The 25,207-nt window shown below is 33.8% G+C and overlaps 3 protein-coding genes across 4 annotated transcripts; 2 read left to right on the top strand and 1 right to left on the bottom strand.

Moving 5' to 3' along the window:
* The first annotated feature begins 946 nt into the window (after window positions 1-946).
* Window positions 947-14,135, top strand: LOC129886127 (phospholipase D zeta 1-like). Of its 2 annotated transcripts, XM_055960676.1 has the most exons (21): window positions 947-1,294; window positions 2,610-2,711; window positions 2,839-2,951; window positions 3,057-3,198; window positions 3,710-3,880; window positions 4,772-4,945; window positions 5,805-6,047; window positions 6,126-6,242; window positions 7,020-7,159; window positions 7,305-7,454; window positions 8,539-8,695; window positions 8,767-9,013; window positions 9,094-9,236; window positions 9,735-9,845; window positions 11,148-11,294; window positions 11,374-11,571; window positions 11,947-12,048; window positions 12,737-12,868; window positions 12,996-13,061; window positions 13,410-13,471; window positions 13,604-14,135. In XM_055960676.1, the coding sequence occupies exons 1-21, from the start codon at window positions 1,103-1,105 to the stop codon at window positions 13,851-13,853; spliced, it is 3,159 nt and encodes a 1,052-aa protein (XP_055816651.1). In that variant the 5' UTR covers window positions 947-1,102; the 3' UTR covers window positions 13,854-14,135. The 2 variants fall into 2 exon arrangements, with proteins under 2 accessions (XP_055816651.1, XP_055816652.1); XM_055960677.1 differs by lacking the exons at window positions 12,737-12,868; window positions 12,996-13,061; window positions 13,410-13,471; window positions 13,604-14,135 and having other exon boundaries at window positions 11,961-12,036.
* A 222-nt stretch (window positions 14,136-14,357) lies between these two features.
* Window positions 14,358-15,567, top strand: LOC129884651 (deoxyuridine 5'-triphosphate nucleotidohydrolase). The gene is made up of 3 exons (XM_055958937.1): window positions 14,358-14,678; window positions 14,771-14,862; window positions 15,095-15,567. The coding sequence occupies exons 1-3, from the start codon at window positions 14,497-14,499 to the stop codon at window positions 15,337-15,339; spliced, it is 519 nt and encodes a 172-aa protein (XP_055814912.1). The 5' UTR covers window positions 14,358-14,496; the 3' UTR covers window positions 15,340-15,567.
* Window positions 15,568-16,726: 1,159 nt separating this feature from the next.
* LOC129886125 (probable protein phosphatase 2C 34) lies at window positions 16,727-20,457 on the bottom strand. Its single transcript, XM_055960675.1, has 6 exons — window positions 20,204-20,457; window positions 18,918-19,206; window positions 18,361-18,657; window positions 17,591-17,708; window positions 17,250-17,473; window positions 16,727-16,972 (listed from the first exon to the last, which is right to left on the bottom strand). The coding sequence occupies exons 2-6, from the start codon at window positions 19,167-19,169 to the stop codon at window positions 16,760-16,762; spliced, it is 1,104 nt and encodes a 367-aa protein (XP_055816650.1). The 5' UTR covers window positions 19,170-19,206; window positions 20,204-20,457; the 3' UTR covers window positions 16,727-16,759.
* Between the last annotated feature and the right edge of the window lie 4,750 nt (window positions 20,458-25,207).

The following is a 25,207-nucleotide window of genomic DNA, read 5'->3' as shown; positions in this document are numbered from 1 at the left end:
TATGGAATATGATCATGATACCTCTGACAAGTGTTTGGTGGCTAATCTAGCATATACTCATTTATAAGTTGGATATTCTAAAATTTATTCTCTTATATGGGACATACAACATTTAAATGGCAAATTTTGGAGGCTTGTCTCCATCCATATTGAAATGACAATTATGTCCTCTAATTGACTTGTTAAAGTCCAACTTTATCATGGGAAAGAAAATCAAGCTCTTTGAAATTATGATGACTAAACTTCAATTATAGTTTACTTGTATTAATTATTTTTTTTGGCTGGACTTTTCATTAAGTTATGTAGTTTTGTACATTGGTAGAAAATATTATAGATGAACAGTACCCTAAAATTTATTATAAGTGAATAAAGAATGAAAAGAAAACTGAAAGTTCCTTCTTCTTGCTGTCTTTAAAAATGTGTACAACAAAAACAAATTATAAAGGTGCAAGTAAAAACATTATGATTATTTTATCACTCATAATTCTGTTACTTCATATTATGGTTAGGACCAAGTTTTTCCTTTTGGGTCGAAAAAAACTGACACCATCAGTTCCCTTTTTTCTTTTTCGTGACACCATCAAATTCCGAATTGCACCACCGCACCAAAACCTCACTGTCAACAAATGGACAATCGCCACGTGTAAAACTGACCCACCTCACCATAACCTACCACTACGTGTCGCCATTCCAAGAGAGCTTCACGCGAAGTACATGATCTCACCTGTTACCCTTAGCCAAGAAATGATTGTTAATCGTCATTAATATAAATATAATATTTATTTTGATTATTATTTAAATTTATTATATCATATTATTACATTTATAATCGAAAAGTCCTATTATGATGTGATTATAATGTTATTTTGTTTTTATTATCACTTAATTATTTATTTTTTAATTTATTTATAATATTCTATTTAAATTGCCTTTGGTTCGAAAAACAACTCCAACTTCAATTTCTCCATAAACTATCCTTACAAGTTACAACAGAATATTCGTACATTTTCTCTGATATGCTAAACGAGATTTTCATCATTGGAGATTGTTTCTACTGTAGAAGAAGATAATTCAAGTGGGAATTAAGTGGCAGCAGGCAGCAATGTCGACGGAGAAACTGATAAACGCACCGGCGTCAGCAATGTCGTCGACGCATTCGCTCTTATACTACCCCGAACAAGCGACTATCTTCGAGGAATTACCGAAGGCGACTATTATTGGCGTGTCAAGACCAGATGCTAGTGATATAAGCCCTTTGCTTTTGTCATACACAATTGAAGTCCAGTACAAGCAGGTGAAGACTATTTTTCAGTAATTAATTTCTATAAGGAGTGGATTTTTCTGCTTCTATTTTCATTTGGTAATAGTTGCTGTTGTCGATGAAATAAGGAATTAAGTACATGATTTTATATTGGTCTGATAATCTCGTGTATGAAGCAACAGAGGTTTAATTGGACTAACAAAATTCTATCATTATAATTTAAGTTGGGAATCGTGTTTTAGAATATGTATCTATTGATTCAATTGGAACTTTGTGGTGTTTAAACGAACGCGATTCAGGATTTGAACTTTATAAGTTCAAAATGAAACTGAACTCACTGTCCATTTGAGTTACTGGGTTCAGAATTTAATTTTTGTATGTATTTAATATGCCTTTGACCCCATGGCTTATACTATATATCTGTCTCCTTGTTTAAGTAGGCAAATTGGAACAATATTTCTGTATAGTGATCAAGGGCAACATTTAGATCATTTTGTAATGGTGTAATTATTGAAACGGGCATCATAAATACTGTAAAGATTGGCCGTTGTGGTTAGGATGAAAGTTGACAAGCTAGGCTATGGATTTTTTATGGTGGAAGCAACCATGAAAATATACATATAGAGTCATCAAAGAATTCACTGAGGTGAGAATGGCGGATTGGATATGCTATGGCATGTACGGATGAAGAAAGTCATGAGGCCTATGAACTGGGTATATTGAAGTTCAATCAATAGGTGATTATGAACAGCTCAGTTCATTTGATAAAAGAAGTACAACCTTTAAACATATCACCTCTTTTATGTGTGGTCCAGTTGACCGGGTTAACAAAGAGCATGTAAGCAGGGTTTCTTGATACTAATCTTAGGTCATCACTTTCTCCTTTAATATTGTTCTTAAGGTTTTGGATTTACCTACTTTTGACAATTGTGATGGAATTTGCTATAGTTTCTCTTCACCTGGTTATTAGTAAATCATATTTAATATTCCAGCTATTCCATATCATGCACTTGGCCCTTCTACCTGGTTTAACCTTAAGTTACTATCAACTTTTCCTTTCTAGAATACAGTTTCAGGTGACCCTATCGAGAATGACCTTTCTGCTAGCTAAGCCTTTTGTCCTTCACTCTTTTATGCTAAAATAATGAAAACATAGAGCATTTAGCAATTTGGAAGTCGTTTTTTTGAAGTCTTTATTTATTTTAGCCTCTTTTTTTGGGATAAAGAAAGGTTGAATTTGTTTTTACTTCCATTCTGATAGTAGTTAGTCAATGAACTTTAGTTTCTATAAAAAGATCTTGTGTTCAAATTACATGACCATCTCCTCTTTTACTTTTCCATTTAGCAGTTCAAGTGGTGCTTATCGAAGAAGGCCTCACAAGTTATTTATTTACACTTTGCATTGAGGAAACGTGCAATAATTGAGGAACTCCATGAGAAACAAGAGCAGGTTTATCTCTCTTTGCTTCACATATATGAGACATTTCTACGCCTTTGTTATTTCTTCATTCCATGAATTTGATAATGGCTACTGTCTAAAAGTTTTCCTAATCTCATTCTCAAATACTTCTTAAAAGGTTAAAGAATGGCTTCACCACATTGGTATAGGAGAACAAACAACTGTCACACATGACGATGATGAAGATGATGCAGCTGTGCCAATTTACAATGAAGATAGTATTAGAAATAGGTCTCAACATGTTTCTGTTTGAATATTGTTATGCTTAGCAGGCTGGACCTTGCAAAGCATTCTACAAATACCAGCTATGATTCTTACCGGTGGGTATGTTTGCAGGTGTGTTCCATCCCGGGCTGCTTTATCAATCATTCGTCCATCATTGGGCAAGCAGCAAACCATCACAAGAAAAGCAAAAATTGCTATGCAAGAATATCTGAATCATTTTTTGGGGAATTTGGACATTGTAAATTCTCGAGAGGTGTGTATCGTATTATGTTTCAATCTCCAGCATTTTGTTCTTAGAAAGCGACCTTTGGACTAGAAAAGTTTGTATGGAATGGACAGTTGTTGCAGAAGTTAACTTTTGGCAGAGGTATTCACTGACGTCTTGGAGGTCATAGACTGGTTAATTGCTGAAATTTCTCCTGAATCTTGAATTAAGCATGGGAAAAGTGCTTGTAACATCTGTTGTAGCTCAATATTTTTCCAGTTTAGGAAGTATGGGAAACAGATACTTCCTTCCGATTAGGCAATTAGCATCAGTGCTCCTCTAAGTGATGTTACTTTTCTCATTAGACTTGTACTGTTGGATATTCTTGTTTGTGATGATATTCTACCTTTCCTCCAAATAATAGTTCCTTAGATACCCTGGCTCAGGGGACAATTTCTGGTTTTAATAGTTATGAAACAGTATATTTGATTCTTTGGGACTTTTTTCTGCCATTGTTTCTTTTCCTTGGTTGTAACAAATAGAGAATTTTAAACATCAGGTGTGCAAGTTTTTGGAGGTATCCAAGTTATCATTCTTACCAGAATATGGCCCAAAGCTCAAAGAAAATTATGTAATGGTGAAGCATTTGTCGAAAGTTCCCAAAGAAGAGGAGAATGTGGGATGTTGCATATGTTATTGGTCTGGCTGTTGCAAGAGTAAGTGGCAAAAGGTAAATGATCAACATAGTGCATAGTCTACTGACAACATTTGTGGTCATATTTATATGTGCAAACTTTTCTGCACATAAGATCTTTTATCTTTCTGAAAGCTGGAAAGCTTGGTCGATTCTTCTATTACTTGACAAATACTATCTTACAGAGATACGGCATGAGAACTGATTTTGTTCTTATATGAAGACTGATATACCTAATTTATGTTGCATTCCGATTCGAGATATGTTATTACATGCAGAATATGCATTCCTTCCTCAGCTTCCTTCGAGACAGACATAAATATGCAAACCTGAAAAGTATTTTTCCTCTTTAGTGACAAGATAAATGGAGACTTCATTTGTTAAGAACAAGATCGAAAATCACTCTTGTGACTTTTGAACTCAGAGAAACATAGTGAATGAGGCATGTTATGGATGAGTAGAGGTGGTCAGACACTATGAGATAGATAGCCACATATGCATTTAAGAACTCATCTTGGGAACCTTCAGGTCCTGAGTTTCCATGTTCCTATTTCCGTGGTTGTTATCATATATTATCTAAGATTCTGCATCTTCTAACATTGTCCACTTTCAATACCAGTTTGTCCATGTCCAATCTAGAAAATGCCAATAGTTGGATTTAGCCAGTTATTAACGCCACGTGAGTGAACAATTTTTAACCGGAAAATGGGAGTTATAGTTTTGATGAAAACAATTGCAACTGCAGCAGACACCTATTAAGTTAACGTAGATCTAAGGCTAAGGTTATCTTTTAGTTTTTCTGCTCTCCTGAATCATGAACTTGTCTAGGGAATAAGTGTTGTCTGAATATGACATGTCCTCCATAATGGTTGACCATATTAAATGTTTTTGTCTTCCTTGTCTTAACTACTTATACTATTCATGCAGGTTTGGGCTGTTCTAAAACCTGGTTACTTGGCCTTACTAAACAATCCTTTTGATGCAAAACTACTGGACATTATTGTTTTCGATGTGCTTCCAACTTCTAACGGGAAGGGAGAGAATGCGGTATACTTGGCAGAGGAAATAAGAGAAAGAAATCCTTTGCAATATGTATTTAAGGTCTGCTTCCAGTCAAACACTGCAGAAATTTCTTTTATGGTGTTTTAGCATTCCTGGAACTTTAACTCAATTTTTAACCATTACAATTTCTTATTTCTTGGTTACAAGTTCATTTTGTTAGTGCTCTACTACTACATAGTGCTAATTTTATTAGTCAAGATATAGGTCAAACAAAGTTGTGTATTTTAGTTGCTTATCATGCCACACTCACCTGAATGTGCCTGAAGCTGAGAATTATCTAGTTTTGAAAGCAAGACTGGGTACAAACAAGAGATTTTGTGCACATACTGAAGTAGTAGTTTAAGTTTAATCAATTAGATTTTCTATTCCTAAACCTGTATGATGACTTGTAAATGATTTTAGCAGATGGAATTGAGGAGATGATTTAACCTAAACCAATCAGCTCTGCACTATAATATTAAGTAATGATTGAGCTTGTTTCAAGTTTACACTGTTTACTTCTTTTTCCCATCAATTCACCATTCAAGTAGCATTGATAGATTCTACTAATCTTAGGTAGTTTTATTCATGAAAAAGTAAAAAATGACCAATAAATTTAGTCAAACTAATGAATTTTCTTGTTAACTGTCCAACAACTTCTTGGTCAACCAAGATATGTGGGGAAGTCACCTTTTCCTTCTACGTAACGTTGCAGTCTTTCGGAAAATCCATTTTCTGTTTCTTCCCCCCTTATTCAAATAGTGGTTCAGTGTGACATGAAATGGAATTGTATGTTGCAAATTTAATTAATCTCTTCTTTCTGTATTTAGTAATCTCATAATTGCTGAATTTACTTCTCAAAGAGTGCATCTTGTTTTGCTTCCTTTTGCATAAAACTGACAGTTGTAATGGCTGAAAGGTTTCTTGTGGGAACCGTAGCATAAGGATTAGAACCACAAGTCATGCCAAAGTCGATGATTGGATATGTGCAATTAATGATGCTGTTCTTAAACCTCCAGAAGGTTGGTGTAACCCTCACCGCTTTGGTTCTTTTGCTCCATTGAGGGGGACAAATGATGATGCCACTCAAGCTCAGTGGTTTATAGATGGGAAAGCAGCATTTGACGCAATTGCTTCTTCAATAGAAAGTGCAAAATCTGAGGTTGATCTATCAACTTTTTACATCTCAATCATAAATTTTCTTGCTGCAGATAGTTCCACCTAATTTTTTTTTATGCAGATCTATATAACTGGATGGTGGCTTTGCCCAGAGCTGTACTTGAGACGTCCATTTCACAACTATAGTTCCTCTAGACTTGATGCATTACTTGAGACTAAAGCCAAAGAAGGGATCCAGGTGCATATGCAACTGATCTCTACCTAACATTTTTACCTTTATAATAAATTGAGTAAAAATAGTTATCTTTACCTAAAAAAAAATTGTTTGAAATTTTGCATGTATAAATATTCCTATTCTTTAATGTCTGCCAACAGTAATAAGTCACACTTTTGTTGAAAGACATTTCTCAAGTCACTTGTGATAAATAGGAACTAGGCATTTTGTCTTGCATCTAGACACACTGTGTTTAACAGAGACGCAATGAAACTAGAGTGTTTACATGTAACAAAGTGTATCCAGCGATTTTGATGTGCATTCTGCTCATACTAAGAATTTTTAGTGCTTTACTGGCTTTCTGAAGTTAAAATGAATATGCCGGAGCATTTGCTGAATTTTGAATAGATGGTATATCAAGTAGTTATGTACAAATGTCCGTGTACTTTTTTTGTTTATCGATCTTTTTTTATAATCTGTTATTAGATTCTACAATCAAAAAAGAAATGAGTAATGTATGTGTTATTTGGCCATAGAAAATGTAGATGGTAATAGGTGCAATAAATGGCTGACCACGGTTCGCTTGATAATGCCACTTCATTACTCATATTGGTTCTTGGTATCTTCATCTTAAAATTAGCTTATTCTGTAAAAGAAGGGATCATGCTTACATCTCATTGTTCACTACAAGGCTTTTTAAGGTAGAAAGGAATCAAGGATACAAAAAGATGTGTTTCCCATACACTTCTTCCATTGTGATTTTTAAGATCCAGTCTAACTGTTAAATATATGTTGATGCAGATTTATGTTCTTCTCTACAAGGAGGTTTCAATTGCTTTAAAGATTAACAGTTCATACAGCAAAAGAAGGCTTCTCAAAATTCACAAAAATGTTAAAGTCTTGCGATATCCAAACCATTTCTCCGCTGGGATCTACTTGTGGTAGGCAGTTAAGAATTTGATACCGCATAGACTCTGATGTGGTCATGATTTAGAATAGATTTTTCATCTGTATCTACACTCTATGTATATTAATTCCTTCTGCTTGATAAGCTTATTAAAACTAAAACGTGGTTTCTACATGCAGGTCGCACCATGAAAAGCTTGTCATTGTGGACAACAAGATTTGTTACATTGGAGGTTTAGATTTATGTTTTGGCCGATATGACACAAGAGAGCACAAGTTGGCTGATCAGCCGCCTTTTATTTGGCCTGGGAAGGACTACTATAACCCAAGGTAAGCCAGCTATGGAATGTATGTGACCTAGTCATGAACTTGAAATTTCCTTTGTCAAGTTTGTATTTATAACTTATAGCAAATAGATATGGGCGCCATTATATTTCTTAACAAGAGTACTTTTAGAACTCCTTTAGTCAGTATGAGTTTGAGAATAGGCTTCCATTAGCATTCAGATGATGAAATAAATATATTTGTAACCTGTTGAATTTAGGAATGGGATATGTAGATTTTGAAAAGAGTCCACCATGATATAGTTGAAAGAGCTATTGCTCTCCATGTTGAAATTGTGTCTACGGATTTAAATCAAATTTAGTTATCTATTTTTCTGTTTTGTCCCAGAAATGTGACAATTTGAGGCAAAAGAATGTATCATCTTTTTTTGGTAATGAGGAAAGAGAAGGGAAACTAATGGAAAGTTAAACAATTTATCTCCCTTCTTTGGTTTGCATGAATCAAGAAGAAACATAAAGAGGAGAAATTACTCATCTAGTACTCGCGTAATTTAATGTGGAAGGAGGTTAAATTTTCTATTCATTTCCACTTGTATGTCAAACTAAAGAAAAGAAGCAAACAACTTCCCTTCATTTTGTCCGCAATTTTCCTTTTCTTACAGAGAGAGAGAGAAAGACAGACAGCGAGTGAGAAGAATACTTAAACTTTTTGTTAGATAGGAGAAAGCATCTTATCAAAATTTAAATTTGATTGTTTAAATAAATTTCTATTCTTGAAACTAGTGAAATTCATGTTAATAGTATCTTTAATAGTAGTCTGAAAGATTTTGAGATGTCCTAAAATGTAAGAGTACTGGGTAAGAGTGATGTTCTAGACCTCCATTAGATCATTTAGTTTGATTCAATCAAAGTTTCTTGTTTGGCGGGTGTTCTATTAGACTCATATTTGTCCAACTTATTGCAAATGAATATCTATTTTCGTTTGAAATGATTCAAGTTGATATCAATTCTGTAGATGGAGAACAAAAAGAATTAAACCATTCTCTTAAGTTTGAGTGGTTGTAGAAGGCACTAAAACCCATATGCAGCAAATGTAATATTTAATTATCTAAGTTGTCATTATTATGTAGAGAGTCCGAGCCAAATTCTTGGGAAGATGCCATGAAAGATGAACTAGAGCGGGAGAAATATCCCCGAATGCCATGGCATGATGTCCACTGTGCTCTTTGGGGACCACCTTGCCGAGATGTTGCCAGACACTTCGTTCAACGCTGGAATCATGCTAAGGTTCTTTTCTACTCCTCAGTGTACTTTTTCACGAAATTTCAAGTTGCTAATATTTCTGACCATTGATGCAGAGAAGCAAAGCTCCAAATGAACAGACTATACCACTGCTTATGCCACAGCATCATATGGTTCTTCCACACTACATGGGCAGAAGCAGAGAAATTGAGGTTGAAAGTAAGACATCTGAGCTGAACTCAAAAAATCTAAATGGACAAGATCCATTTCCATCTGGGTCACCACTGGAAGACATCCCGTTACTTTTACCCCAGGAAGCTGATTGTGATGAGGAGGTTTCCTGTACGGACGAGAAGTTGACTGGTCTGGTCTCTAGTCTATTACTTAAGTTTGATGTATTTCTAGTTAATACTTTGTCATTAGGTCTGAAGATATTTTTTCAGATGATCTTCATCACCTATATCTCCAAAGCCAAATGAAAACTCACCAACTAGATAATTGGTGGGAGACACAAGAGCGAGTAGCAGAAGTGGTTTCAACTGATGAAATAGAAGATGTTGGTCCTCGGACCCATTGTCACGGTCAGGTTAGCTTAACATTATAGTGCAATGAGGATGTCATTTGGTGGTGTATTGGATAGTGTATTGGATAGTTTTTACATTCTGCTTATAAAGGTATAATGGTTATTGACATTGTTTAGTAGCTAGCCTTTATTTCTCAAGGATAAAAACAAGGAGAAAATTAAGGTTACTTTGAGCTAGTATTAGAACCTTGAAAGTAGACCACTTGAAGAAATTCTAAATATAAATCAGGCAGAGAAAGTATTGGTTGGAACCCTTCCCCCCTTTGGGTGTGTCGTTAGAGGATAAAGATATTGAAAAAATGAAGGTAGGGATTAGTAGCATCCACTTAGCTAAATACTTCAAATATTTTCTACTTTCTGCTGATAATGTTTAGGTTCATAATATTCCTTTAAACTACTTCCTAGATGACCTGAAAATTTAATTCATTTTCTTGTTTACTCAGTTTCGCATATGTTTCAGTTAATTCTGTACTGCCATTGACATTGGCTAACTTGTCATAGGTCATTAGAAGTGTCAGCCAGTGGTCTGCTGGAACAACTCAAACTGAAGACAGCATTCACAAAGCTTATTGTTCTCTTATTGAGGAAGCAGAACATTTTGTGTTCATTGAGGTATGCACTAATTACAATTGATTGTCAGAGCTTTGTGTTCATTGAGGTATGCACAAATTAACCACGACGTCGATACTCTACACCATTCCGAGGTCGCTAGAGAAAAGTTCTTCAGAAAGGACCATTACAAGTTTGTACATTTAGAGTGAGTTTGCCATATCCAGTTACAAGTGTACTCTTCTTGTTCAGAATGCACCACTACACCATTCCGCGGTCTCTAGAGAAAAGTTCTTGAGAAAGGACCATTACAAGTTTGTACATTTAGAGTGAGTTTACCGTAGAAAAAAATAATATGTGATGGAAATCTGGAAGCTAAGAATAAGTGATAATCGTAAATAATTGAATAAGATACAATCGTAAATAATTACACTATACACTCCCAGTGTCTTGGAAAAGAGGTCGTAGTAAAGAAAAAATCAGGTACTTCCTTCGAAATTTCAATTAAACTGACATTTATGTTTTTCCTGCTTGCTTAATTATTGACAAGGCATTCTGTGGTCCCAAAAAAATCAAAGTATAAGCAATAGTAAATATATTTTAAAAGAAACACCTAATATTACCAGGGAAAAGCTTTCCTAATGTAAGTTCCTTTTACCCCTATATTATAGTTGAGCTGGATTAAACCTTGTACTGAGAGCATTATATAAAATTTGTGGCCGAGTTTCTTGTGTTCTTACTCCTTCTTGAGGGGATGCCAGGCTAGAAGCGATAGCATGCCACCCTTATTTGAAAGCAGATGTCTGGATGTGCATCTACAAGTCATTACAAATTAAGAAGCTTAACAAATGAAAGAGTCGATTCATGTTCTATTCTTTGTTTATTGGTCTTCCTCAGCCCTAGAAAGTGATTTTATAGGATACTCAACATTTCCAAGTAATATGGATTTCATAGTAGTTGCTAATATCCTCTATATACATTCTGGTACATATAGCCACAAACTGAATGGTACAACAGCTGATAACTTCTGACTGATTAATACGCACGCATATCACACATGTGCTTGCTATCATATTATAGCAACCTAGATATATCAAACCATGAGAACATGAGCTGACCTGATCTTTCCTATTTTTTTTTCTGTACTTCCTCAAGCAACTTCTTTCTCTCAGAAGCAATATGATATTGTGATTTGTTTGTCACGCTATTGATAACAATTGACTTCTGAGGGTTCTTGTTTGTCCTCTCTTAATGTTTTCTGTCTTTGTTGGTTCTGATTTGTTTTATGATGGTTATGAGCAAAAATATAGTAAAGAAGCCCACTTATCAAATGAAAACTCATGCTTTTATTTGCAAAACTTTCAGAATCAATTTTTCATCTCGGGTCTTGCTGGAGATGAAATTATACACAATCGTGTAGCTGATGCTTTATACAGACGTATAAGGCGAGCACACAAAGAAAATAAGTGTTTCAGGGTTATAATAGTTATCCCACTATTACCTGGTTTTCAGGTAGGCATCTTCTCTTCACATTGGAGACTGTAAGTTGGTTTTGAGTTTTTACGTTTCATAACTTGCTTCAAAATTACAGGGAGGCCTGGATGACATTGGGGCAGCAACTGTGAGAGCCTTAATGCATTGGCAATATCGGACTATTTGCAAGGGCAACACTTCAATACTGCACAATCTTAATGCTCTATTGGGTCCAAAAACTTGTGATTACATATCTTTTTATGGCCTCAGGACATATGGCCAGCTTTCTGATGTTGGCCCCATGTTCACGAGTCAGGTAATCTCCTAAAGAGCTAACAGTATATAGTAAATCAATTAACTGAAACTCACTTATATAGTAAGATAGTCCATACATTGGCATTGACTGTCTTTGAATTGCTAAGAAACAGTCAATCTAATATTTGTATGATCAAACTTTCGCCTCCAAGAAAATTGATGTATATACTAGGCGGAAGTTTGAAAATGAAAATTCTTTTCCCAAGCCTTGAAGGGTTAACTCGTTCTACTGTTTAGTATGTAATGTTATCATCGTGTCTCAATGTTTGTTCTTCTTTCTCTAACATGCAACCTGTATCTATGCAAGTTTACTTGATTTTGATTGTTGGAAAATTTGGTGTTCTATTGCACTAAAAATTCTCAAATTTTAACACAGATCTATGTACACAGTAAAGTGATGATAGTGGATGACCGTATAGCGTTGGTTGGATCATCTAATATAAATGACAGAAGTTTGCTTGGATCTCGCGACTCTGAGGTAAATCTGTTCTAGGCTTTTAGAATGAGAAGCACATGAAATCTTACTCCCTATAAGAAAGTCTCTTTCTCTTCGAAGAAGAAGAGAAACAGCCATTACTTCCTAGGAATAGCTCATCTAAGTTCACATGGTTATATTGGGAATAATTGTCGGTCAAACAGTTAGAACCATTGTGGACTTTTGTTTTGCGAACATTCTAATGTCGTTTGCTAGAACTGTCACTTGAGAGTTTGTAGATTTTTTTCTTCTTTCAAGGAAACGTATAACTTATATCTTTAGACACTAGACACTGCACAAAAATTAGAAAAAGAAACACATCCAGCTTTTATCTGGATAAATCTTGCTTTTGTCAGTGAATTTGTTCATCTACCACAGGAAACTGTAGGTTCATCCCATTTTCAACTTCAATTTCTGTCTGTCGATTCATATAGTTGGTTCATGCATACCTGCTTATACCACACATGCTGCTTGTGAATGAGAGTTGTCCCCTGTCGAAAGATAAATATGACTTTCTTGCTTTTCAACTTCATGAGGCTTCACGTATCAATTTCTACCTTGGATATCTGCAAATGAGTTCTTTCAGCTACGCATCTCCGAAAGTTGTATCTTGTTCTGTAGATACTTTTAAACAATAGATTAAAAAATAATTATAAAAAAGGAACCTCTGACAGAAAATTGGTGGTTCCAGATTTGTATAGTCATTGAAGATAAAGATTTCATTGATTCAACCATGGACGGAAAACCTTGGAAGGCTGGAAAGTTTGCTTTTAGCCTTCGGGTTTCTTTGTGGGCAGAGCACCTTGGTTTACGTGCTGAAGAGGTTAGTGATGCTTCAGATTTCGAATGACATAAGACTTCCTCTCATGGATGTCACATGTCTTGACATGCAATACTTTTATACACATGTTTTGAAATATAGCAACTAAAGGCCGTCCTTTCTTTTCCAGACTTGTCAAATCAAAGATCCCGTGGCTGACTCTACTTACAAAGATATATGGATGGCAACTGCAGAGGTGAGACCGGTATTCTTACTTTAGTTGATTGCCTTTAAAGAAAAGCAATACGAAAATATGATGTACTAATTCTCGAAAGAAGCGTAAAACAATTCTGCCGTAGCCTATCTTTTGGTAATGATGCATGGATACATTAACATAGACACAAAGCTTTCTGGTATGACAGCACTTCCATTATCAATCTATCTGCTTGTTTTAGTTATTTATTTGCCTTAATGTAACTGCCCATCGACAGGAATATCATTTCTATGTACCGCCATGCATGAAATCTTGTTCAAACTGCACAATTTGGTCACTTAGATTTTTATCTCAGAGCATCAATAACTCTTTATATGTTTTATTTTACAGTCAAATGCCACAATTTACCAAGATGTATTCTCTTGCATCCCAAATGATCTTGTTCACACAAGGTACGTGACTACCACACCGACTTTCCACCATCTTTTTCTCTTTTGTGGAGGTGGGGGCGGGGGTAGTTAGTAGCGCCAAGTCTTTGATCGTGCTGAGTTGCTTATGTTATCTAATGTCATCCTGGAATGCAGATCTGAACTTCGACAATGTATGAACCATTGGAAAGATAAGCTTGGGCACACTACTATTGATCTAGGTGTAGCTCCCGATAAACTTGAAGTTCAAGATAATGGGCAAGTAGTTGTAGTGAATACGAAGGAGAAGTTAAAGTCAGTCAAAGGACATCTTGTTTCTTTTCCGTTGGAGTTCATGCGTGAAGAAGATTTGAGACCGGTGTTTATGGAGACCGAGTTTTATACTTCTCCTCAAGTGTTCCATTAAGCTACAAATTGAATTATGATATGTAGATAGATATATAGGCTCTGTGTTTAAGAAAGTGTACATATATTCTTATTTATGTATATTAGAATGCAGAAATTTCTTGTGTTTCAAGATGCCAAACCGCGATTCTTCCCCGAGCCTCTCCTGGGTATTTTCGGATCAACCTTATTCTTTTATGGACTAATTGAGTTGGTCCCAAAAAATCCTTGTGTTTCCTGAAAGTAATATATATGTAAATTGCTGTTCAGATCTTCTATTTAGGAGTACAATTTATGTTAAACAGTAAACACTCTACATTATAAACATACTTTATTATTTCTTTCGTTTTAATTTGTTTGATCTATTTTATGTTTTAATTCATTTAAAAAAGAATGATTTTTTCCTTTTTTTTTTAGCAATTTCTAAATTATAATTTCCATATAACATATTTAAAAATACAAAAAAAAATAATATTTCAATACTTTGACATATTTTTAATTTTAAACCTCAAGATTTAAAATCCCATTTCCCAATACAGAACAAGGCGGGAATATTTGGCGCCATTTCATTTTTCTTAGCGAAAATTCCCCTACATAAATCTCCCGCTCTCTCTTCAAACCCTAGCATTCTCAGAAACTCCTCTTCGACATTCCAGCTTCCAAAAATGGCAGAAAATCAAATCAACTCTCCTGAGATCATTGAGCCTTCTCCCAAGATTCAGAAACTGGACCACCCCGAAAATGGCAATGTCGATGAAGTCCCCTTTTTCCGAGTGAAGAAGCTCTCTGAAAGCGCCGTTTTGCCCTCCAGAGCCTCTCCTCTTTCTGCTGGTTACGATCTATCCAGGTCTGCTTTCAGATTTCCACTCAGTTTTTGAGTTAAATCCATTTGGAATCTCGAGATGTTTTTTCTAAATTGTTTGTTTTATTGGTATACAGTGCTGCAGAGACTAAAGTGCCCGCCAGAGGCAAAGCTCTAGTACCCACGGATCTCAGCATTGCTGTTCCTCAAGGAACTTATGCTCGTATTGGTAATTTCTTTCATACCTTTTGAGAATTACTTCTTTGGACTTCTAAAAATATTTGTGCTAGATGTTTTCCAGTTTTCTTATGGTGTGTTCCGTGTGGTTTTCATTTTGATTGTGTCTTTTCAATTTTCAACACAACTCACCTTCACTCCTGCCCAGTATCCCCCACTTACCACACCCCTATGGTTTCTCACGATTGATATCTTTTGGGATATTTTTTCGTTTTTGGTTATAGCGCCTCGATCTGGTCTGGCATGGAAGTATTCTATTGATGTTGGAGCTGGAGTAGTAGATGCTGATTATAGAGGGCCAGTTGGGGTAGTATTGTTCAACCACTCCGAAGTTGATTTTGAAGTTAAGGCTGGGGACAGGATAGCTCAGCTTATTGTTCAGAAAATTGTGACACCAGAGGTTGAGGAGGTTGATGATCTTGACTCAACTGTAAGAAGCTCTCGTGGCTTTGGATCCACCGGAGTGTAAAAAATTTGCCCTTAACATAGTGGTATTATAATATTATCTAGTTTTAGGTTTAGTAGATTTTGACTATTATTTGGATTCTGCCTAGTAGTTGGGTTAGTGATCAAGCAGTGGGAGATTTTGGAATTGTATTTTGGATCGGATGTATATCTCACTGATCTTAAATTGCCTCAGGGCATATTGTTCTAACTTAATGCAAGGAGCAACACGTCTCTATTTGTTACAACTTTAGCTTTTGAGGGCATTTCCAACATGTTTCATGAATGAGGATGTTGCACTTGATTCCATCTCATCATCAGAACAACCTATTGTGGTGAAAAAAGCAAAAACGAAGAGAAAAATTGATGAATTTTTTTCATTTGCTATAAGAATGTTTCTATTAGAAAATAATTGGCTCATTGACTTGTTGTCACAGGCAACGAGATATCAAGATAAAAGACAGCTTTGAAACTAAAAGAACTTAAAAAGAAGCCAATAATTTCATCAGCTACAGTCATAACAATCCTATGTTCAATACGCTCAATATTTTAATGATATTGGTTGATTTGGAATCAATCTTACAGAATACTAAATATTGATATAATTATGTAAATTATGATGTTATTTAATGTATCAGCAATTCAAATGCATGTCATTCAACTTTTATTTTTATGTTATATTATATTTTTATTTTTCATTTTTGCGATGGTTAAGTCTCAGTTTTCTGAATGCACAAACTTGACTATATGATATAATTTTATATCATATCACTGCTATGTTAATGGGGTAAGGCAAATTCTAGTATTACTTTCATAGCCGTTTGAAATGGTTGGTGGTTGAGCTGTACAATTATAGGCCTTAATTTCCTTATTGACATGATGCAGCAGCAAAGTTGCCTTTGCTTTCTTATTTTCTTGGGCTGACTTTTTAGCCACACGTACATTTAACTCTTTGTTTAGTCCGCTCCTAGGTTAGGTCGGTTTCCCCGGAATTTCTAGAGCAGGAAATTTAACACTTTTCCTCCAATTGCAGCTAGTCTTCATTGAACTTTAACTTCATCATCCAAGTTCCCTACTTCTGTGATCTGTCATTTTTGCACCACTTGGAAGTATTCTTTAATGGAGAAAAATCGTTAGTGACTATTCATGCCAATTCCAACTTGTTTGGGACTGAGGCTTACTTGAAGAGCACTTTAATTCTAAGATTTTATCATTTATATATGTTCCAATATGCAAGCATGTAGAAGCTCCCAGCTTGGTTCTCTTTCTTCCTGCTTTTGGTCGTGCCTTGCCACCCTCATACTTGTTCGAGCTAATAGAATGATTATTCGTATCTAGACTACCAATCCAGGCCATTTTATGAATAAAATGTGAAAAAACTATACCAACTAAAGGCAGGTACGTAGAGAATATGAGAGACAGAAACTTGCTTTTTCTATCAAGTGTTATTTTGGTGTAGTTACAGGATAAATATGCTGACAGAAATGCTTAGAATGAAAGAAAAGTACAACTGCTGAAATATCATCTACAGCTATCCCTCTCCTCTTACGTTTCCAAGCACAGACAGCGCGTTGAACAAGATGTTTGGCTGCTTTTGCCCTATCTGGAGTTTCGGATACAATTTCTACAGCCTCTTCGTTAGATATAACATCCCATACCTGCATAAATTAGAAAAACACTACATTTTAGTAGTCATCAAAGAAATTGCACTTACAAGAAGATAACTCCCAGCCTACGTAATACAATGCTGGTTATTGTGCCCAAGGCCTTCTGTTGAACTTAAGAATCTTTAATCAATTCCTTATGCTTATCATTTTAGATATACCTACTTTTGTTCTATGTGCTTAATTAAGAAATATGATACTATTAGTAATGAAAACATGTCCTACTTAGACTAATTCTATAATTCCGGACAATCCACAAGGCCAAACATACCCCATCTGTTGCCAGAACAACAAATTGGTCTTTGCTTGTGATATGCCTTTGAGTCACATCAGGCACTGAAATTAGACCAAAATCTTTCACGCAATAGTCCCCGAAGGCTCTAGACATCGCCAATCCAGGAGATTCTTCATCGGGCAGCCATAATCGGTGCACCCCAGATTCATCATCTAAGCAAAATACACGACCATTACACTGCAGTATTCTCTCAGTTTCCTCTGCAAGAAAAAGAAACATCAAACTAAAATACCATACATACATCTGTTCGTTATATTGAAGCGACATGTACATTGGGGATTCATACAACCAACTTATTGCATATATGATGTACTCACGAGGTAGATTAGGCTTGAAATCAACAGTGAGCTGAACTGGTACCAAGTTGCCATCATCGCAAGTGGTAGCCAATACAGCACGTGAGTCCCCAACATTTGCTATAAATAAAACCTCACCCTGCAATACATTAAACATTGAGATGATTAAACAATTTTTACTGATCAGGGAACTATGAATTAAATTCATTTTGCTGTAGACATAAAACAACATGAACTTAAAAAAAGGTCTCCTACAGGCCAGAAGACCAGATGGTCAATTTCCTTAATGCTCATTAGTCACTAATCAAATGCTAAAAAGACGATAAAGTTTTTCTAACTTATAACAGGTTCAGTTTTCAGGCTTCAAACTACTACTTCACCAAGGTTTAGTTTACTCCCTCCATTTTAAACAATGAAGTTAGATTCATTCAATAATTCAGCATACTTTTCTTACATTGAGTTTTACTTATAATCTATTAAAAATTTAGCAGGAGGGACAATATGGATTTACAAAACAAGGTTTAGTTTACTCCTCCATTTTAATTTGTTCGTCCTACTTTCTTGTTTAACATCTCTATCCTTTTTGGACAGCTTTCTAGTTTCAGTTTTACTTATTACATGTTTGACACCACAAAATTAAAGAGCATTCCGATACATTCTACATATTTTTAGTGTAAGACTACTAGATTCAAAAATCTTCTTCCATTTTCCTAAACTCCGTGCCAAGTCAAAAGCAAGTTGGCAAAAATTGGATGACCAGACAAGCACTACCAGATAGCTGAAGCAATTACCTGTCTGACTATTGTCAAAGCCGTGGTTCCACTGTAAAATGTATCAATTTTGGGATGGTGTTCCAGCTCCTGATCCACAGTTGCACATGCCTTTAAGAAGGAATCCTTCCATATGTTAAACCTTTGAAGCTTTTTATCCAAATCTGGATCAGCTGAAGCCTCAGCTAGACTCTCCTGCCAAATGCAAAGCAACGATGATACTATCGATTCTCGAACCTTCTTTGACACAAAATGACCCCAAGGACCATGACCATCAAATATACCACAGAATGTCATGTCTTCTTGGCATCCGAATTCCTGCAATGTAAAAAAGAATCCATCATCATATACATTTGCAAATGTAGGATTTTCACTCGGGGGTAATTACAGAAAATAAAAACGTCATCATATATACAATGTAAATTTTTCCCAAGGGGTAGGGTGAATACCCTCTCACCCCTCTAGATCCGACGCTAACCAAAAGAAACACTTACAAATTCATAGATACCACAACTGAAAAGATCAACAGACAAGTGACGTAGTATTGATGACAAATAGGCTAATAAATGGAAATATACCTCCCAAACAATGAAGCAATCTTGATTTACCCCTTTTTCACCCCTCCTGGAGAATAATGAAGCAAAATTCTTAAAACCATCAACATTTACAGTGCCTGAAGACCTTAATATCAAGTCATTTCTCTTGGCTTCTTTAGCCATAACTTCAACAGCCTCTCTACCATCATATTTCCCATTCCCAGAACTATTCTTTCTTTTCTTCAAGGAAAAAGACCTTGCTAATCCATTGAACATTGAAGAAAAATGCCCCATTTCAAGCTTTCTTTAATTTAGCTACCCCAAATACTCCCTGCAAAAGAGAGGGCAAGAAAATCTTGAGATTTATAGGTACAACAACCCCAAAAATATGCATATCATATTTAGTAAAAAACTGAATAATACACCCACACACACCCCATGACATGAATTAAGCAATTAGACATACTTAGCTGAGGTAAAAAGGGATGTGAACTGAGTCAGAAAGTTAAGAATCTACAGGTTTTAAAATTCAGAAATATCCAAAAATGATGAATCTGAAGAAGGATTAAAGAACCTTTTAACTATGCAAGAAAGGCAGAGAATATACAAACTCCAACTTGGAATTCCAACAACAGAACAATGTCAGAAGAATGAACAGATACCCATCAATCCATTAACTCTAGAGAATTCCCACCATGTATTTTTTAACATAAACAGAGAAAGACAACTTCTTTACGCTTGAAAAGTTTGTCCCTTTTTACCATTTTCTCAATTAACAAACAGAGTTAAATTAGATGACAACATAAATAACAAGAAAAACCCAAATGGATTTTGGAACAGAATTTATGATTCTTGAAAGTTTTTTCAAAACAGGGGAAAAGAGATTACAAGATGGGGATCTAACTCTAACTAACAAGGTGAAAGTTCGAACAGTTAACCAATTATAGGTAAAGTTTGTCCCTTTTTACCATTTTCTCAATTAACAAACAGAGTTAAATTAGATGACAACATAAATAACAAGAAAAAACCAAATGGATTTTGGAACAGAATTTACGATTCTTGAAAGTTTTTTCAAAACAGGGGCCAAAGATATTACAAGATGGGGATCGAAATCTAACTAACAAGGTGAAAGTTCGAACAGTTAACCAATTATAGGTAAAGGATTAGATAGTCAACCAATAAAAAGTGCAAAACTTTACTACTCCATATCTCTTTTTCTACATTTTTTTGGTAAAAAAAAGTCCCAAAAAAAGGAAACAACTTGCTAAACCACATAACACCCTTATGTTACAGAAACAGGGCAAAAAGTACAAGACCATGTGAACCACCTTCGGTTTTACTTTCCGGTTAAATATGGTCGGAGAAATGGCCGGAGAGTTATCGACAGGTCGGAAAATCAGAAAAAGATTGCCGGAAAATGACGAAATTCCGATAAGGGGGGCTGAGAAATGGAGAGAAAAGATGAGAATCCATTAAAAGATTACGTTGGTTATTGATCCTTTAAAGGGGAAGGGAAAAGGAGACAATCAGAGTTTGGTTTATTTTGTGTACAGTGTCCTTATTACTAACATACACGGAGTATGTACCTTAATAAACATGTGGTGTGCAACTTCCTTTGTACCTGTATTAATTATTTTCTCAAATAATGAGATGTCGATATTACCCTTAAATTTCTCAAGATATTTTTTTGGCCATGCATTAATTTGCAAAAAAATTTTGTTTTTTATTTTAACAACCAAGTTCTAAACTCGAATCTTTTAGCTGGAAATTTTATTGATGCTCAAACGAAATAGTACGATTGCATGTACAAGTAAGGAAAGTCAACAATTTAAAAAAATCTAAGTAACATTCATGTCTAAATACGTACATTATTTTTTCAACTTCAACCTAATACTATATTATTCTAACTCATATTATTGGAACATATTTTCAAGAATAAAGTAAAAATATTTAATTTTAAAAAAATCAATATATATATATATATATATATATATATATATATATATATATATATATGTAGAGGTATGAAATTCCATATTTTTACATCATTAGAAACTTGAAACTTTTGTTATTAGCTAAAATGAATGTTCAATTCTACATTTTAAAGCATAATGACAGAAAAAGTAAGATTAATCTTCATTAGGTTACAACTTACAACCTACACGTTTTTAGTTCATTTTCCAAAAAAAAAGTACTTATTTCCTCCCTTTTTACGATAGTATTTGATTTGATATGGAGTTTTAGATTAAAAATAGTTATGTATATCGAAAGTTTAAATTTGAAGAGTTTAGTGAATTTAAATTCTTGAGGGTTATTAAAATTGTATAAAATGAATGATAAAATATGTTTTGAGACGTTCCACATTTTAATAAATTTTCGGCGTGAATTCGGATTTAGTCAGTTCTAACGTGAATACCGACACAGAATGGAAAAAAAAAATGTCATATAATTAAAAATTTTGGTTAAGTTTATAATTATGTGAGGATACTAAAAATAATTGGTGTAATCATTAGTAAAATAATTTATTTCTTTAAATAAATTTAACGACAAATGTGCTATCTATGCATATCGTGCATGTATCGACAGTTGATGCCTTTTGGAAGATTATGTTTTATTGTGTTTTACTTAACATTCTCATCTACAATAATGGAAATCTCATTTTAAATTAATAATATGATCGAATCATGTAGGTTGTCAAATACTTTGTAATCAGAGAGTTATTGAATATGAATTATTTATCTAAATATTTCATTTCTTATTCAACTAACCATGTGATGTAAGGGCTGAAATACAATTCTTTGAAACATTATAAGCTGTCAAACTACAAGGTCTTTTCTCTTAATTAAAACGAAATAATAATTCTAAATAATATCGAACAAACAATTATATAACGATTAAAATATTCACGTAAACTAAAGACGTGGATAAATTTGGAAGGCCGAACAAGATTGAGTTAATTAATTAAATAACTAGGCGGTCCACATCGCTGTGCGAAGTATTGTTTATAACTTTATATTATATTATAGTTCCAAGATAACGCAATTATATTGATATGATTAATTATTAGTTGTTGGTTTAATAACTTTTAATTATTTAAAACACAAACGTCTACTGTCTCCAGATGCCATCCGTAGAGATAACTGAAACGTTATATAACACCATTTGATGAAGTGAAAATTCTCCAAGTAACCATAACCATCGGGCCTAGGCAGGAATTGAATTTTATGTGTTCCAGATTTTAGTTCTTTTAATTTATTGAATTTTAAAAATTAATAATTTATATATATTTTTAAAAAAATTAAATTAAATATAAAATTTGAACTAAAGTTATTTACTTTACTTAACCTAATTAACCATAACTATCTTGACCTATGAAATATTACTATAAGAAGTAAACCTCTTGCGTCCAATCACATAGCCGTATAATTGGTCAAAATAATTGATAAAAAAAAACAATTTTATTTTACAACTAATTAAGTTACCAGTCAACTCTTTGGTTGTATTAGTTTCTGACTAAAACTCAAATGTGAAAAAATAATTAAGAAAAAGAAAAGGGAATCGTGTTCACTGAATTAATCAGAAGAAAAAGGATAGTATACTGTATACATTATCCTCATGTATAAACTTCCATGTTAAGTAAGATTAACTATGATCAAGACATTAATAATCCAGCATACAAGTAATTTAATTACGCCAATTTTATAGCTAAGGATAATATAAAGTGAGGTTTGACTTGTAAAAATGTAGCATCCAATAATCAATGGCACAAACTATAATTGTCTTACATTAATATTACCATTTTCGTATTAGTTTTGTTACGTAAGAATTAAAATGGGACTAGTAAATGTATAATCTTATGCCAAGCTAAGTGTTACAGAGTCAAACTTGATACAAAATCTTTAAAAAATATTCTGAAATAGTAGATCACAATTTATTTTGTAAAAAAAATTAAAATCTTGGTATTCGATCTTCCTTTTTAATAGATCTTACTTCGTATGAATTTGAATTTGCAGAAATCTCAAAATGGATCCGGAATAGCAGGTGAGAAATCAAAATAAATCTTATCCTCAAATTAAATCTCATTTATTTGGCTGCCAAGAAAGACAGAGATAATTAATAGAAAATAAAATAGGGGAAAACCGTATTTCTTTTGTAAAAAATTAGAAGAAAAAAAAACAAATAAACGTGGCAATGCCAGTCTAAGGACTGAAATGTATTTAGTCCCATGATCTAGACTGAACCCTGAAATGTTAGGGATAAGATCCTAGAATAACATATAGGACCCTTTGAATGATCAATCATATTATTCTTTTTCTTTTTTGTATAGTAACTATACTTGTTTTTTAATGTGCATTTTTTTGCATGTGGGTTTGGACCCCAATAATGTTCGAAGATGTAACACATGACGTTTGACAATTGTTCAAAAAAAAATCTAAGATTTTATTATAAATGACATGCTAAAACAAGAAATGTGTATTTCATTAGTCAAAATTTCGCAGTTAAAATACTTGTTAAGCACACCGAACCAATCGCACAGCCATAACAAGAAGGAAAAATGAAGACTACAAAATCAAATTTCTTCCTTTAAGTTTTCAATATTTTCATCAACCGGCGGAAGTGTAAATTGACAACAACCACCATAACTATGCAAATTGACACATGACTTCAACAAACACTAATAATAATTACGACCAAACCACAATTATATTTAGAACTAATTAATTATATACAAAATACTGATCAACGTCATTTTATAGTGAAGAAAGAACCTAACATTTCGAACCACAAATTAACTTAAAGGTGAGTACGTAGTTTTAATTAAACAAGAAGGATGCGTGTCAACAAGGTGAAACATATCATTTAATCTATATTGCACTAAGAACTCCTTATTAGATCTTTTTCTTTAATAGGATACTTGGGTACATACATTTCTTGAAGAATATAAAATTATTACAGGGGACATATCACATAATATACTTTAGTTACCAAATGAGAAATAGAAAAATGTGTGGCATTGGAACATTATTACCAATTAAAATATAAAGTGTGATGCCAATCAGCTAAGAAATATGTGGAGGAAATAGAAATGACGGAATGAGGGTCCCCTTGTGTTTACTGTACCTAAATTCTTTTTCAATATATGTAAGAAGTAGTTAATTAAATATTGTTGTTCCTTTAACGACAAATTAAAGATTTTTAATTTGGAAGTGTAATTCCATTTTATTTGAGTTAGATGATCACACTCACCTATCAATAATATATTAATGGTGGACCCTATATAATTACTTGGTCACTAGATTCGGTGGGTCGATAATAATCCAATCTAACCCTTACAGCTCAACAAAATATTACTCCACTTAGCTAATTATATATACTTTCTACTTAATCATAATGACAAATGTTTCCAAAATTCTCAGTTCAAATTTTAAAGTCTTTTTTATGGGTGAGATAAATTAATCACTTAAATTAGATCACCTCTTTAATTAGCTTATTAGCCTCAATTGAAACAAATTCAAGATTTATGAACGCTTGAAAACATGCACTAAAATTGTAATCCGAAGTATCTGATAGAAATATCTTATTAATATTTAAGCGATGAGTCAAAACATATTTAAATAAAAATGATTTTCATAGGTATGGATGTAGTAAATCATAGAGTGTGGAAAGGAAAGTAAGGAGATGGGGACACGTAATTAAACTGGCAACAATCAAGGGTGGGGCGGCAGTGGCACTGCAAAGTTATTGACTTTTCTATTTGGGACACTGCAAATTGACCCACTCAGTCCTGGGCTTCATACTCAAAAACATTTTCCCCCAATGTCCGCACATGTTTGTGTTAGCTCTTATCCTTGTTTTCGTGAAGGGCTCATTTTTCTCCATGTGAAACTATTGAATCATGAAAATACCAGGAAAGTATTAGATATTTTCATGACACATTTCTTTTGTACTGTAGTTACGTCATACGTGTAATAATTGCAGTTAAATTTAGTGTTAGATTATTCTTACTACGTGTGTGGCCAATATAATTAGGTCATAAGTGAATCTAGAATTTTAAATTTTTGAATATTCTATTTATATAAATAATAATTTATGATAAAAATTTTAGTGTAAAGCAAGATAATACTTAAAATTTATTAGCGAAATTGAAAATAAAATTTAAATTTGTTCTGTTGGTTTAATTAAGATTTAACTTAGAAGAGATGTATGGTTCTAATCTATTTATTCACAATTTGTTTTACAATAAAGTTGTTACCAATATCTTACATGATAAAAAAATTTAAGAAGATATACCCCACGGGCTCGAACTTGCATCTCTACGGTGATTAACCTAA

Source organism: Solanum dulcamara, chromosome 4 (genome assembly GCF_947179165.1).
Source record: "Solanum dulcamara chromosome 4, daSolDulc1.2, whole genome shotgun sequence".
Lineage (NCBI taxonomy): Eukaryota > Viridiplantae > Streptophyta > Magnoliopsida > Solanales > Solanaceae > Solanum > Solanum dulcamara.
This window is presented reverse-complemented; position numbering and strand designations above follow the sequence as displayed.